The sequence below is a fragment of the Anas acuta genome, chromosome 3 (assembly GCF_963932015.1).
Source record: "Anas acuta chromosome 3, bAnaAcu1.1, whole genome shotgun sequence".
Lineage (NCBI taxonomy): Eukaryota > Metazoa > Chordata > Aves > Anseriformes > Anatidae > Anas > Anas acuta.
In genome coordinates this window covers 19,861,559-19,878,482 of record NC_088981.1, presented here as the reverse complement: position 1 = coordinate 19,878,482, position 16,924 = coordinate 19,861,559, and the positions used below count along the sequence as shown (strand labels likewise).

General features: G+C 38.9%; 1 protein-coding gene across 23 annotated transcripts in view; it reads left to right on the top strand.

Annotated features, from left to right (window-relative positions):
• ESRRG (estrogen related receptor gamma) overlaps window positions 1-16,924 on the top strand; it is a 405,024-nt gene that overhangs the window by 377,085 nt on the left and 11,015 nt on the right. For all 23 annotated transcript variants that reach the window (XM_068675998.1, XM_068675996.1, XM_068676009.1 and 20 more), the window contains one exon: window positions 13,464-13,733. In XM_068675998.1, the coding sequence (XP_068532099.1) occupies window positions 13,464-13,733 (270 nt within the window). The remainder of the gene's footprint in view (window positions 1-13,463; window positions 13,734-16,924) is intronic.

Here is a 16,924-nt window from a genome sequence, read left to right as displayed (position 1 = left end):
GGGTGGGAGGATAAAAAGAGGTAAATCTACAGAGCTCATCCATGAGGTTGATGCTAATTTGCCTAAAAATAGTCAACTGGATGGAAAGTGGAGGAGATAGAAGATTTACCATGCTTTAGCTAAGACCTTCACTGAATTCTAGTAACTTTTTATAGCATAAGAAAACAATTTAAAATGCTGTGCAGGAATCAGAGTCCAGTGGTATCTATATATCCTAGTATTCTAGATGTCCTAATGTACAGTATGTGATTAGGTCTTTGTTGTTTTTGTTTGTTTGTTCGTTTTTCCCATTACGAATGCTTATGATTTACTCTACAAGAAATAATCAATTCACACCATATACAGTGAATATTCCCCATGCATGCTGTTTCAATAAGGCATGTTAACAGTAGATACTGGTCCTTAAAAGACCATATATCAAACATCCCCAGCATTTGTGCTGGAAAAACCTCAATCACATATACCCTTGCCCATCTGCAGTTGCAACTTTCTTGACCCTTTATGATTCTGTTCCCTGTTTAAGCAGATACTTCTCTGATCTGACCTGGTTGATGACATGGTTGTTTTGTCCTTCAGCAAGAGAGTTTTTGTTATTCAAAAAATACATCTTTAACAAGCCAAGAATACAAGTTAATGAACAAGTGATCCTTCCTCATTTCAGTAGCCTTTACAATACCCTGAGTTTGCTTAGTGCAAATACATGCATACACAGTTCTATGCAAACACGCTTTTACATATACCTTGCTGCTTTTATGTGTATGATGCAAATTTCCTGTGGCTCTTCCATATCCATTATTTTTATCTTTCTACAGTAGCAGTTCCAGAGTGAGAGCTCAGATGCTGTGATTTTGAGATTCTTTGCCTGGGGCACATCCCTCTAAGCGCTTCTGTTGTAAACGCTAATTGTAGGAGTAGGATCCAAACACCTCAAAGAAAGGCAGCCCAAATTCTGAGTTTTAAGGCAAGTAGGAACTGAAAGCTAGTTCATTGACGTGCACTCTGCTGCCTTCGATGGTTATTAGCCTCAGGGGAAGATACAGGACCCCATAGTGGGCAGAAAGAAGCCTCAGGAAAACTTTTTCTCATTTCCTATGTTTAGAGATTAGACTGAATAAGGAAGAAAACAATCCTTGTCCTTTTTACTTGGATTGAGAGTATTCTGTCTGTCACTATTCTGGCTTTCCCTCTCTGAGGTGCTGGCTTCAGTGACACCTTTTGGCAAGGAGTTCCACAGTACAGCGGTGCTGTGAATGAAGGGTTTCCTTCCTTCCTTCCTTCATGTTGAACTTCCTGTATTTCACTGTGATGGTGCTTGGTCTGTGTTATAAGACAAAGACGATAAAAGCTGTAGACCTATTTTTATGCTGTTAATATATATATACTGGCACTGAATTCTCTAATTCATCACTATTTTGAGGAAAACAGTTCCTGCTTTCTTTTTGTAAGAGTTTACCCAGGTACCTTGCTCTGCTTTACTTTCTCTAAACCTCCTCTAAATTTGTCCTGCCTTCTTTGGAAAGGGCCAAGCCATTCTGTCGTTAGTATTAGAATGCTGTTAATAATTTCCTTCTACGTTTTCTTGTCTTCTGATGCGTTTCAGCCATGAGCTTGACATCAGGTTCACAACTAACCTCAGGCTGCTGGAAGGCCTACTGCTAGACTCACTTTTCAAACTAATGTTTTCACACTCTTCCCTGGACTCTTTGAAAGTTGGTGAGGGTGCTGCAGCTTGCCATCTCTGGGGAAAAGAGATCATTTAGTCAGCCTTGTCTCACTCTCAAACAACTAACAAAACAGACTTGGAAGGCCTTCTGTCTTAAATTAGAGTGCATTGTTGGAGGTCACCCCCATAAAGTACATTCCAGTGGTGCAGGTACTAAGGTCATGTATAATCCCCTTGTTCCTTTAACTTTCACTGAATTTTGAAAAGTATTTTCATTTTCAACTGAAAATAAAATAATGTGGGACAATGTTGCATGAAATTGCATCTCCCATGCTGCCTCAAGTGAAAGCCTGTCATCTAACTTCACCTCTGTGCATCTGCTCATGATAATGCATTTAGAAATCAAGGATGTTTTGCTTTTTTCAGTGTCATAAGCAACAGATCTGGATTCACTTTTACAGATATTATTTGCAAACTTGTTGACTATGACTTTTTATCTGGAGGATGAGTTGATTTGTCTGTATAACCACCCCTTCATTAAATATAATAGATAGATAGGGTGACACTCTGCTTTCTATTGAAAAATGCATAGTTCTTCAAAAAGAACTTTTTTTTTTTTTTTTTAAAGTGTGAGAGGGTTTTACATCTTTAAGAAGCCAAACAAATTTCAGACTGAATAAGGGTGAGAGAGCCAGCGAGAGAGCGGGTTTCCTTTCTGCAAGCTGCTAGCTTTCCCAAGTGCCTCATCCTCTCCCCTCTGTCATCCTGAGGCAATGTGCCTGCATTTGTGTGTAGATTTATAGTTTATCTTTATCTATGGCTTCATCTGTAGGTAGCTATTATAGCCGCCTTGCCTGGATATTGTTTGGGCCTGATAGATCTGTCTGTAGTTCATCAAAGGGGAGCTGAGTGGCTAAAAGCCATTGGGTCCAGCTGAGGATGAAATACGAGCCATCAGCCTTGGTAATGGCTGTAAAATTTCATAATTACACGGCCTTTATTACATTGCATAATGATCCTGAAGCAGTATGGAACAATTAATTAAGATTTTCAACCGTGGCTCTTTCAGAAATTAAAAGGTGCTAGTGGCTGAGAAATGGGGAAGTGTCTTGTCCTAAAAGCATTAGGGATGCTTAAGAAGTACTTCCTGGGTACTTAAAAAAAAAAAAAAAAAAAAAAAAAAAAAGTGAAGAGGAAAGACAAGAAAAAGAAGATCAACTAGTTAGGCAGCTAATGTCAGAGTACCATTTTTGTACTTCACTGCTAATTCTTAATGTCAAACCTAGTTCTAACACTCCTGCGGTAGTCACTGCCATAAAGCTGTTCTTTTTCCGTTCTGTAAAAATTTTCATGCCTTTTTTTTTTCCCCCCCAAGCTCTGCTCTAGCCGTTTGTCACGTTTATAGAAGTTGAGCTCTGCACGTTATTAAATAATTGCAAGCTGTGACTTAGGAGGGTCACTTAGCTGCTGCATATTGGGGGGTACTGTCCGAAGATTTTCTCGTACATACTTTTACACATTTGAGGCTATTGAAATTGTCTAAACATCTCTGTAGTTTGACAGACATCCTCAAGGAAGACATTATTTCCTCAACTATTTTCATACATTTCTTCCTTCCTTTCCTTCTTTGTAAATGCAGCAAGTCAGATGTAAGATAATGTTTTCCATGATACTGACTTCAGACCTGATCAGAGGTAATTAGTTTCCTAAGGTGCAACAAAAGTATCTTGCAGGTCTCTGCTGTACATGCTGCAATAAAAAGTGTGTGTATGTAAGTAATACCCAGCAAAAAAAATGAGGCACCGTGCCGTGAACCGGTTGTGATCAGATCCTGGTTGTCATTCTGAAGGTGGCCAGCAAACTGTGATCCAGATGGGGTGTGCAGTCCTCCCTGTGCCAGTGCTAGTAAAACTGATGGCAAGGTGGCAAAAATAGCCCCACCATTGCCCATGCACTGTCCAAACTTCCCGGTCTAACAGGAAGGAATCTCCTCTTTGCTGTGTGCTATTAGTTGCCTTTTTCTCCCCCTCAAACTCTCTTGATTCATACAGACTCTTCCCATTGCTCTTAGATGGGATGAGCATTGAGTTATGAGTGTTTTTAAATTGACCGGTCATCATGTAAGGTCCTATCAGTCTAAATATTTTATGAGAAGCTAAGGTTTCCCCTGGGCACCTCTAATAATAAACTTTCTGCAGGAAATTTAGAAAGGATTATGTGTTTGAAGGAGGAGCTGGCTGCTTGAAGTAAATTCTCTTGTTGAGTCATTTATTCCCTTAATAGGAATTTTCTGATCTGCTGTCATTCTTGTTCACACACTGGGTGTCACTGCCTCTAAAACACTTGTCATTCTTTAATGGAAACAAAATAGTCATTGCAGTCAGAGCCGCAATGTCATTCCACTACCCCTTGCTGCGTCGGCAATAGTGAAAATGACAGAGCGGCTCTCAGTAGGGGTAATTAAAATGTAAATATTGATATTTTATTATTTGAAATTACTTTCCAGTGCGGCATTTAATATCTCTCCATCTGTGCGGCTCTGTTTAGCGGTCACTTTAGTGCAGCTCTGGGATGCCAAGCGGCGGCTTGATCCCCGTTATGTCAAAATGCTTGTTGCTGCTTAATTTTGATATCTAATTAAGTGGAAAAGTACAGTCCACACTGTAATCCATGGCATCTTAACCAGCTGCTTGGGTATATTTAGAATTAATCTCCACTATGGAATCATCCTAATGTATGCAATTAAGAGTCTGCCGATGGCTAATTAGGTGTATTAGAATCAGGCAGCTTCCTTTTTTTTTCTTTTTCTTTTTTTTTTTTTTTTTTTTTGTGTGTGTATGTGTGTGGACTGTTGTAGACTTAAGACACAGCCCCCAGAGATTTTCATAATAGTACCTATATATTCAGCTAGGTAAACGAAAAATTTCACATCCATGTAGGAGAACAAATGCATGCCGATTTGTGCCCCAAAAGCAGGGAGTACATAAACAGCACTGGAATGCTTTGGCACCTGCAGCACATTAAGAACATCAACTAACCAGTAGAAAAGTTTTAAAAATGGGGAAGAAGAAGGAAGATGTTTTGAGAGGTGTTTTTCCTGCTTGGGAGTGAAAGGGTACATTTGTTTACCAGAAATTTTCCCACCTGAAGGTTTTGCTTTGGCTATGGAAACAGATCCCAGCTAGCTCAGCACACAGGGCTAACACGGATACGTTGATTGGGTCACAGGCACGCTTGTCTCCCTATGCTAATACATTCCGGTGTTGGATTCATATTATTAACATGATTGGGGAATTCCTGGAAACCTGGCTTTGCCTGATGGAGGCAGCAAGGATTGCTGCCGCTCTCAGCGAGCAAATGACTGGGAGCATCCCTGGGGGAGCAAAAGGCAAACAGTAATGACCTAGCACTCGTCGAGCAAAAGCGCTCTCAAAGCAGATCCATGGAGGTTATTAATAAAAGGCAGCACATATTGAATGTGCAAGAGATCTGTCCTTTGTGTGGAAAAATAATAATAATAATGAAACAAACTTGGCTTTGAAGTACAGCAGGCTAAAGGAGCTTGAGCTCCAAATTTCTCGGTACTCAGTCTGTGCTTGTTGCTCAGAAGCTGATGCGTACAAAGACTGAAGTGAGCAGTACCTGAAGTAATGTTTGTTGTTACTAATTTAGTTATATTCTTCTCTAAAATCCACATTCTTTTTGTTTGTTTGACTCAGTTAAAAAAAAAAAAAGGAAAAGGGTAGCCTTTTTAGTTGTTTAATTACATTTGATTAAAAAGTTTAACTTCTGCTAGCTGAATTCATTGAAGGCTCTACTTACAGCATAACACACAGGATAATTTTTGTTTTTCATCCACACTTACTTTATTAATGTCAGTATAGTTTTTTATTTTTATTTTTTTTACCCACAAGAGTGGCTTTAGTGTGCCTATACTCAAATACGTACATCCAGAACAGATTGAAGGAAAATTTGTGTGAAATCAATACTTATGTTGAGAATGTTGTTGGGCCTTTTTTTAATGTAGACTTGCCAAAAAAAAAAAAAATAAAAATCAGGGTCATAAATATAATCTTGCTATGTTTTCTCTTTTACAAATGTCTGGGCACGCAGGTGGTACCTCAAAATATGTCAGACATTTTAAAAAAATTTAAAAAATGATGTACCCTGGACACAATTTTTCAAGTGTAAGAGCAAAGCTGGTTTTAGGAGCACACCATGTCATCTGCCTTTACTTTCTTCAATACGAAGACCCCCCAAAAAATCATAGTCTAACCAAACCATGTTCAAAGGTTACAATGTAAAGAACTGCAAGAGTTAACTTCAAATAATCAGATCAGATCATACATGCAGTGCATTAGAAAAATTACCCTCTAGAATCTGCGAGTCGGAACTGCTGTCCTCAGGGGGACCTACAGCTACCTTGGGTCACATCGGACTGCTATGCTAAGTCTAAAAGTCTTGATTGTCCATACCTTAGAATTTAAAAGTCACTACAGAGAGGTAAAACATACGGATTTCTAAGTACTAATTGTCTAACATACAGGAGAGTTCTCGGAGTAGCTGGTGACGATAATCAAGGTAGAAGTGTTCGGCCTGGTTCCTTTTTAATATAAGGTTGGTATGAATTTGGAGTAATGCTATTTAAAATTGTAGAAATTCCAGTGGTAAAACCAGAAGAAAGGGAAAATTAATTATTAATTAATTATGAATCTGTTTAAATTTGTTGCTTTATATTTTTATTTTTCTTAGTAAATACTGGAATAAGATATGAAATCAAAAATAATGGAAATAGTGTGTGCAATACTTCAAGCCATCTGTTTCCAAAAATGCTGTTAGGAAATATCCCATACGTGCAGGTCTCACCAAGTCTGTCTTGAAGCAAGGATGACGGACCAGGTCTTTTCATCTTTAACGTTTCACTGCGGAGTATTAGCAACTGGAAGTGCTTGTGTGAAGTCAGAGAGAAAGTCTTAATCAGTGGCATTTCCCAGCTCATATCCATTACTATTGCTAAAGAAGAAGCTTGTAGGAACTTGTACTATAACTAGCAAAAAAGAAATTGTAAAAGAGCTGCCTAGTAATATTTGGCTGGTTAGAGAGAGATCTCAGCTTCAAGTGCTGAAATCAATTGGCAGTACAGTGAGTTACATCTCACTAGGCGCGTCCTACCCTGTATAGAAATGACAAGCTTAAGTTGTTCCTATTTAATCTTACTATGTAAGGTTTCACAGGGTAAAAGACAAAAGAGAAATATTTCTAACTGGTATTTAAATTACATTAACACTTTTTTGTATACCTCGAGTGAAAGGTCACGCTAGGCAAGCAGCATCTTCACTGTTTGTATATGTCTAATTTGCTGCTTTTAAATTGCTGTGAACTTCACTTACTTACTCCTGCTGAATGAATCCAGTGTTGCAAATACTTCTGACAAGCGAATATTTGCTTAGTGAGAATCCATTGTTCTTAATGGATTGAGAGGGACATGCAGCGTGAATGCATTTTTATTGCAATGCCATCTCTCTGCTGTTGTTTCAGTGAGATGAAAGTAGCATCAGGATAAAAGCCCTGGTTTTCTTACTGCGCTGTGTGGCATTTCCCGGTACGCTGTTAGGTGTTAGTGAAAAAGTGCTTGCCATAGGCTTTTTTCCTGTTAAAAATATAATGTGTATATATATATATTTATAAGAATTTGGACAACAGGAGTTACAATATAAGCATCCTTAAATAAAAACTGAGAAAGCACACTGCATTAGTTAGCTGCAGACACCCCGGTGTGCTCTGAATATGTTTTGCTTTCTTTTAGCAGAGTCAGAGGGATTCTTGGGCACCTCCACATACAAAACCTGATCTCCCAGGCAGGCACACACCCAGCTCGCAGATGGCAGCCAGCACTCCTGGCGTGCAGCAGAGTCCCAGCACTTATTTCGGTGCTCTGCTACAGGGGCAGGAGGACATGCTGTATAGCAAAGTGTTGCTGGGAAAATGGTGTGGTTTCACTTGTCCTCTGTGCAGAAAGCTGTGGGGTGAAACTAGTTGCTAAACATAACTTTAATTGTGGCACATCAATTGTAAGTACCTTGCAAGCTGAATCCAACAAACAGCATCAGTTGAGCTTTTGGCTGTGTTTCGTGTTTGAGTTTGATACCTATCTTTGACTTTCAAGTTTGGGCTTTCTGTTTCATGATCTGACACCTTGCACACAAAAATCCTCAGTCATGCTTAAATTTCAGCTTGCTGTGGCATCACATCCAATTACTAGTCCTTTGACCAGAGGCTCCATGAGCAAACAGGTATGAAAAAAAGAAAAAAGAAAAAAAATAACAGGTCCACCCTGGCATAATGAAGTATATCTGTTTCTGTTCCAGCTTTCACCAAGAACTAAATTTCATCCATAATCTGTGAAATATGTTTGGTGATTAGTCAGAGCACTCTCCTTCTGTTTAATAGTTTCCATAACAGCTGAAAAGTGTGTGAGTCTTGTTACATATTTTTATAACAGAGTATTTCGAAATGTGATTAAATCAATATTGTGTTGTATAATAAAAAGGTTCTCTTAATTTAGATCTATGTGGGAAATCCAGCTCTAAAGGCACCCAAAAAAAAAAGGAAATCATGCCATCCTCTTCCCTGGGTTTCTGCAGAAGAAAGAGACTAATTTTAAGTGGCAGTCAGGCTCTGAAGGTTTCCTTCAGCAAATACCTTGATCATGTCTAGAACACCTTATGTAGCCCTAGCAGGAATTTCGGTGCTGAAATTTCACCAGCCTTTGTATATATCCGTGGAAGCCAGCTGAAGCTGTGCGATGAGTCTGGGCAAGTGCCAAGCACATGGCAGGACCACTGGGCAGCCCTGGGACCACTGCATGTCCAAGAGCAGCATCCTGGGCCTGTGGCTGCTCTTGAAATGAATTGGGGTGTCTGCGTTCACTCCTGTGCAGTCAGGAAAAAGCCCACTGCTTATTGTTTGACTGTGAGGCTGCTGCACACTCTCTCTGTGAAGTAGTCTGGGCTAAAAGTGAAGTGTTTTTTTTTTAAAGTGTTTGCAATATCAGTTTGTTCTTCTGGCAGTGGTGACTCTACATCATTTTTGAAGTAAGGAAATTGCACTGGAAACATCAGGACCCATAAAACATTTAGAAGGATGTTAATCTATCAAAATTAAGTGTAAATAATTTGAAAATCCAGCTCTGGTATTTCAACTGTGTAAATATATTGAATCTGCAACACACTAGTGAACATGTCATTTTCAAGCAGAGCTTTGATTATAGAAAATGTAAATGAAGATATTTGAAGTATAAACCAGGGCAAGCAAAAGAAATATTCTGTTCTTAAAACAAACAGTCACAAAAACAAATGGTGAAATAAATGGGAGGTGATTATCAGAAAACTCAAGCAACTCCCAGATTTGCCAGCAATTTCATTCCTGGTTTGATCAAACATTGTGATTTCTGCGCACATAACAGGGAGGAGGCGAAGCTCACTCCCTGCAAAGTGAAACTACTCGAGCTAGAGTAGCCTGATTCAGGCATCGCCTCAAATGCTCAAGGCTGGAAATAAAGGTGGGAATATGTCCAGCTACTGTCTCTCTTTTTTTTTTTTTTTTTTTTTTTTTGTCAAGTAGTTCTCGCAGTGCTGTGTGTAAGCTACAGATCTTACTTTGGCACTTGACCATCTGCAGCTGCTTCACTGTAGCCCCTGGTGAGTTAGTGTCCATGAAGTCCATCTTAATGAAGCGGAGGAAAGGGTCTTCAGGAATACAAAAGATTTCCCCTGCTTAGCGTGGAGCAGAGAGCAAGCGGTGTGAGTGCCGGGAGCTGAGGTTTGCTCGTGGCTTCGTCAGCCCCGTCTGTGAGGCGGCGCTCACTCGGTGCCTGCCTCGGCGGCTGTGAGCACAGAGCCCTGCGCAGATCCCGCTCGCCCCAGCCGCTCCCCTAATAAACATGCCGAGGCCTTTCTACCTATTTATTTCTGCTTCCTTGGAGCTTTGGGTTTGCTGGTATGTGAAAGGAGAAAAGCAAGCATATGTTCAGTTGCTCAATCAACCTTTTCTCAGTGCACACTCGGTGATCTCAGTGAGTCATTACAGCATAATTACAATTTGAGTGTGATATGCTGTTTGTAGAAAAGTATCTATTTTTAGCCCAAGAAACAGTACAGTCCCTGAAAGGAAGAGAAAGAAAGAAAAAAAGGAAAGAAGACAATCTGTAACCAGCAAATCAATGCTATTGTTAAGTGATATTACGAGACACCCTGTAGATTTACAATGCTTGCATGCAGCCACATAAAACCGTGCTGAAAAGAATGCCTACCAGGGGTTAAATTCATATGCCTGCACTGCAGCCTATTTCTGTCAACACTCAGCTCAGGAAATAAACATTTATGCTTTCTGAAATGAAAGTGTATTTTTGAAGACTAGCCGTCAGATATTTTTTGCCCTTCACACTTTCAAATGCTTAGCCTTTTTTGTAAGTTGACTGCAAAGTGCATCGGTTTGCTAGGCAAAAAGGGAAAAAAAAAATCGTGACAAGTGCCCATGGCATCATTGTCAAGCACATGAGCGTCTAGTAGAAGATGGCAGGAGGGTTGGCACAAAACATGCTTCCTTCAAGCTTATTACCTCGGGGGTACCTGACTCTTGAGAAGCCTTTCAATCCTCCCAGATGACGTTATTCCAGACTGTCATCTGGTTTATTCGGAGCGCGCCGTGCTGCAGACAAACACGCTGTTTAACTGCAGGTCAAGGTACCAGAGCCATTCTGCGAGCAAATGCCTGCGATACATTAAATGGCATTGACGTGGGGAGGGAGGCGGGCAGAGATCAAAGTTGTCACCACCATGGTGCATGCGAAGGGGGAAGAAGGCGCGCAACGTGGTGCTTTAAAAAGCCATTGTGCAGTGCTACACTGAAAACTCTGAGCGGCAAGGCTCTTCGGGATTAAGGACCCAGACAAGGCATGACAAAGTTCAAAAGCCCACTGTGGGCAGCATCTTGGGGCTATTTGGAGAGAGCTTAGAGCTGAGACTGGGAAGGCTGTGGCTGGTGCAGAAAGCTGGCAGTGTATTCACAGATGATCTGGAGACTTCTTTTCAAATAGTTACGTTTTGAAATAGGAAATGTCCACTTGTCACTGAACATCATTGGTCTGAACATCGTGTAGCAAAAGCGCAGAGGATCAGAGCAAAGTTTGGCACGGAGCAAGCACAACCTTCAGAAAACAGTTAAAAATGAATCCCTCTATGTAAACACATCTATGGCTGTGTAATCTGTTCTGTTAACTGTGACTTGCTGAACATCTATTAAAAGGGCACTGGTGGGATACAAGAGACACGCAGGATGCTTTCACATTTTCTGAAAAATAAGAACAAAACAAAGACAGATTAATTACAACATGATGCTGCTTTATATTCCCACAAGGGATGCCTGTAAAAGTTAAAACATGCTTTCAGTGAGCAGGCTTCAAGGGAAAGTTACTTCGATCAGGGAGAAAATAATCATGTTTATTTGATTTATTATTGGAGTGCAGAACAGTGTGGTTTATATTTGCCAGTTTTTCTATAATGTAAAAAAATCCTTTGATTTTTTGTGTCATATAAAAACAATTAGTATATTTTCTACACCAGAAAGCAGATTTTTCAAGAGTGCAGAACAATGAATTGTAGGTAAAATCCTATTTCTCCCTCTCACAGGGCATATGTAATTTCCTTTGGCTGTGGCACTATAAGTGTTATTGAAACATAGCAGTATTTATTAAAAAAAAAAAAAAAAAAAAAAAAGTACCAAAATAGATAAGTAAATGAAGGAAGTAGGGAGTGTTAAAAGAAAAAAAAAAAAAAAAAAAAAGAATAGAAATTGCAAGTTAAACTTTTTTTAATCAAAACTGATTTTATTGCTTTTTGCTTAATTAAACTCTTCAGAAGTGTGTGAAACATTGTTATACCTGAAAAATTGTTAATTTGTAAATCACAGGGACAAAAGGGTTCCACTGCAACTTTAAAGTTTCTATGCACGTAAATGTCAATAGAGTGCCTTCTCCATCATCAGCACTAAATTCACATTGATGCCTCTTTTCTTCTCTGTATTGATCCTTCCATGAGAACGTAGATTTGTATCTGTTAATTAATGCGTCCTGAAACAGCGTTTGTATTAATCAGGCAGATAAGAAAAATTGGATGCCTGCACCCTCATGACAACCGTAAAAGTGCTGGCCCTGATAAAATCGTGGATGGACCTCAATAAAAAAGTTCCTCCTTCCACTCAATAAACTAATCATCCTGCTTTTAATTATTCGGCAGAAAGATGTGTGGAGATTGGAGAATGTGTAAATCTATTTACTAACAGCAGTGTCTGGGAGGGAGAATAGGGCTGTCACAGGACAGTGCTGCAGGCTACGTTCTCTGTCCATCTGCTGCTGCAGAAAAACTGGTTCTTGAAAGACGGGAAGGAACAGAAATGTTGAAGCTAATTGAAATCATGAATTCCTCCTTATAACCTTTCAAACGATTATTTCTTCTCCATTTCCCTCTTATTTATTTTAATCACAGATGTGTTATTTTCCATTGTCACCTCCTCAAGGGTTTCGTGGTGGTGTTGGCTCAGGTTTTGTTGCTTTTTTTGAAGGCAGAGAGCTACAGTTCTATCACAAGACTCAAAAGACAGTATGAGAAAATGAAAACAAATAAGAAGGGGGAGGAAATAAGAGAGAGCAAGCATGCAGCCAGTTTTATATTTCATTTTTATGGATGCCTGGTGGTTTGGATGTGGGCTTGTCTTTTTTATTGTATTACTTCTGTTGCTTAGTGCTTATAGAGAAAATCTTGTTTGGAGTAGATGCCTTGCAGATTTGCTAGTTTATGATCTGTTCCTACTTGACTGTAACTCTTGACTTTCAAAACACAAAAATGCATTTAAGTGTAATCGAACAGCAAAAAGAATGTTCGTACAGCAGGAACCCTGTCAAAGAACATGTGAGCAGCTCCATAAACAACTAAATGAAAGCCTCAGACATGTCTTAAGACCCTTTAAGAAAGGCTTGACTAATCCCCTTTGATGATTTTATTAAGTCCTTGTGGTTGCTGGTGCCAACTGGCAAACTGCTGCATTTCACCAACAGGCCAGGAAATCACTTCCTCTCCCATGTTGTTCTGTATCTCCTAATGTGATTGGGATATTAGCAGTTTGATATCATAAATTAACAGGTACTATAAACAAGAGGCTGAAAAGGTAAGGCAGTAAAGATGTTTGCCCCCTGTGATCCTATTAGGAAAGACAGCAGGGGAAAAAAAAATAGGAAAGCAAAAGTTCAATTCATTAAGAGGCATTTATTAAATTTTTGCTTGTCCTCAGAAAAGCGATGGTGTGACTGCTGTTCACTTGGCACTGTAATATGCTGTCCCATTACTTCAACAAGTGTGGTAGAGGCAGGAGCCATTGCAAAAGTAATTAACATCTTCTTGGAGGAGGGTGGGTTACTTCTTTTTCCCCTGAGGTTAAAGTTCAAAGAGAATTTCACTCTTCGTGTTAATCACCTTAATTCTATTAAAACATCAAATCATCCCTTTCAAAAAGAAAAAAAAAAATCCTCCTAAATTCTCCTTCTTGGCTTAAGGTAGCGGTGAACAGAGAGGTAAGAGATTCCTATAGTACAATGGGGATGAAAGGCACAAAAGCAGAAGGGAGAATAATAAGAGTACATACTTGTTTTATTACAATGTGTATAAAAACAAATCAAGTAGAGGAGCAGGTTTATGATAAATCCAAATGTGCTTAGTATTTTTTCCTGTGTTTTTTTCCTATTCAGGATTCTCCACTTTGTCTCTAGCTGACCAGATGAGCCTTCTGCAGAGTGCTTGGATGGAGATTTTGATTCTCGGTGTTGTATACCGGTCACTTTCTTTTGAAGACGAGCTTGTATATGCTGAAGATTATATTATGGATGAAGACCAGTCCAAATTGGCAGGCCTTCTTGACCTTAATAATGCCATACTGCAGCTGGTAAAGAAATACAAGAGCATGAAGTTGGAGAAAGAAGAGTTTGTCACCCTCAAAGCTATAGCACTTGCTAATTCAGGTTGGCACAGTGGCACAACAGTTGCTACATTTTTAATATATCACTTTTCTCCGTAATACTTTCTGCATGCTTGTTTTAAATATGGGTATAGAAGAAGAAATTGCTAATCAACCCTTAGTCTAACAGGCAACAAACAAAACAGTTCAAACTAAGAAGGGCTTTCTGGTTCCAAGTAATTGGGGAACATGATCCTAAGGGTAATGCACTGTATGATTTGGAGAGTATTTTACAGGCAAAGATCCTTTCAAATGAATATGGATGTTCTCCTAAATCCATTCCATAATCCAGACAAGTCTAATCATTGCAGTTAAAATGAGCAGGAGGGATGCATTGAGAATATGCTGTATGTGTTCTCTTTAAATGCAGCTACTGATGATTTATTTGATAGGGTGAATTCAGGATATGGGAAGGGGGGAGGAAATTCTTTATTAGTCTCGCAGAGACCCCACCCTACCTTATGGATCCTCTGCATTTATCTATTACCTGTGCAGGAAGGGTTAAAAATCTCAGGAAGAATTTTTTTCCTGCATTTGAATTTAAAAGTGCTGAAGCAGTGAATACTGTCAGATAAGTAAAAATCGTTTGTGCTTTGTTGTTTTTCCTTTTGTGTCTCCTTAATGCTTTATTGTGGTCTTAAGTCCCTTTTAGCATTTGCATAAAGTTCACGATAGATCCCTCTTTAATGACGTGCCGATCATTAGATACCTGTGTGTCAATAACGTGCTCTGATGCTATGTTCCATTGACAGTCACACCGTGCCCCTCCATCTGCTTTTGTTTTGACCCTATCTTTGAACTTTATCTTGGTTGCTGGCCAGTAGTTTTCCCTTTAATTACAAGAAGGAAACTGTCAATAAAATCTGTTAAATGGGATGCAATGAGTGGCTTGAATGGGCGGACGGCTATTTGTTCAAATTCTGCAGCATTCAAGGTATTGACAGTTTGTTTTCTGGGGCCATATGTGACGATCAATCTCAGGCTGGGCTCAGCCGCGCTGAAAAATGAAAAACCAGATTGCTTTTGCTTACTTGTGGATGACGACTTGTGATTTGGCGCGGTCCTAGTGAGATGAGACCTTCTGCCCAAATTGCCCCCCTGAGAGCCAGGACGCGTGACTGTTTTTAGAAATAATTTTTTAATTGATTTTGTAATTAACAGTTCATCTACAATATTGATGCATGAATCCTCAGATTGATAGGAGGGAAATTGTTTTCAACAATGAAGTTGTACTTTCCTATTTGTCTTTGTAATGTGATTTAGCACTCTGCATTTTTAATTGGAAATATAATTCAAAAACATGCAAAGCCAAAATGCTTATTAGTTTCTTTGTAAAGTATTCTCCACCCCAATAACTCTGTCCTTAGTTTTAGAATATTATTTTATTTCCAGAAAAGGAAAAAGCTGAAACACTCCTCAAAGCCTAGCATTATTTTTTAATTGAGAGGGTTTTTTTTTGTTTTTTTTTTTTTTTTACTACTATAAACATACACTTGAGGATACTTTGCGGTCACAAGTAACATTTTTCTCAGGTTTGTTCGTTCTTTGTGAGCAGAGCAAGAAAGTTATCTGGAAGCAGGAGTCTAAGTTGTGAAGCTATTAGTGTTTTTTTGTTAATTCTATAAACCAAAGTCCATTTGAGTTAGAAATATTCTTGTAACTTACTTGGTAAAAAGGTTTAGGGGCTAGAATATGGGGATACAGCATTTTCTCATGCATTGTTTTTTCACCAATAGACATACAGTGGTTAAGTAATAATAAAATACACTGCTGCCAAAAAAAAAGTTTAGTCATACATTGTGCATAGAGTGTGTCAAAATCATCTGTAGCTTCATTAACTTCACTGGAAATTTCAACAAGGATAATGTCAGAGAGAAATATAAGTCAGTATACTAGAACTCAGGGCACATTTAAGTGAAAACATCTCCTTCCTCATCTTAAAATAAATAAAATGGCTCTTTTAAAAGAAACGATTGCACAGAGAAGTTACCAAGCAAACCAGTCATTTGATTTCCCTCTTAGCAGAGTGTTTTGACTACTGACATTAAATATTTCAGCTCCAGGTTGTACCTGCAGCAGATATTAAACTTTGTGGCTACACCAACCTGCAGAATTAAAGACCAGCAAAAAATATCAGACCACTGGTGTTATAATTCACAAGTACTGCTAAAATTAAAGTGTTAAAGTAAAATCAAATTTATTTTTTTCATAGACAAAACCAGAAATAGCTTGTTTTTACATAACTAAGAAATTGATTAATGTACATGCAGTTATACCTGAGAAAAGCATATCTTTATGAAGTCTGTCAGTTAGCAGTTCACATTTTACTGTATTTTGTTGCTACAAGACTTTCTTCAAAAACTACCACTATTTATTTTTCCAGTTTAAAATACAGCAACATTTTTGTGGATGTAGAGAGAATGGATAAAGTATATTAAAGACTCCTAGGTGTTTCAGCCATATCCACGCTGTCTGGTGAGATTCCCAGCTTAACTCTACTGTAAATAGCAGACAAAGGTGGTTTTATGGTTCTGCATCTGTGTTAGTGATTTATGATATAGTGTCACACTACTTTCACTGCTGGTACATAGAAGCAGAAAAAGAAATTGTAGATTGTCTTAATATTGATTGTATTTTGTATAGATAAATACCACAAGCTTTGCTTTGGCCAGCAAATCTAAGTTACCGTGACCATTAAAATACCCCAACTGCTGCCTTTTCTTTTGGCCCATGGAGTCTGTTTCTCAGTGCAGCGTCTGAGGCGATGCTGCTGGTTGCTTTCTGAAAGGTGGGGCCAAGGAGTTGGTATTGAGGCCGATTTTCTGATGGTTCTTCTCAACTCTTCCATTGTGATGTTGGCCAACGCCAGTCCGCCTCTATAAATTTTCAGAAATGCAAGAACTATCAACCTTGGATATTATCCTTGATCCCAAGAGTGCATGTAGTGTCTGTAAAGTTTAAATACATATATAAGAGCACAAACGCAAGGATGTTTTAGTCCTGTGCACATTAAACACTGTGTGGGTGTGGTTTCAATAGTTACGTTTAGTTTATAGTGCTTAATAAAGACTGTATTAGAGTTTTAAATCTCTGCGATGATTCAACAGTAATTAATGCACCTTTCATGCTCAGACTCTGGGGAAGTCCCTCTTACCACCGGGTTGTCCTTGTCCTGTCAGTATCCCTGGTTTCTTC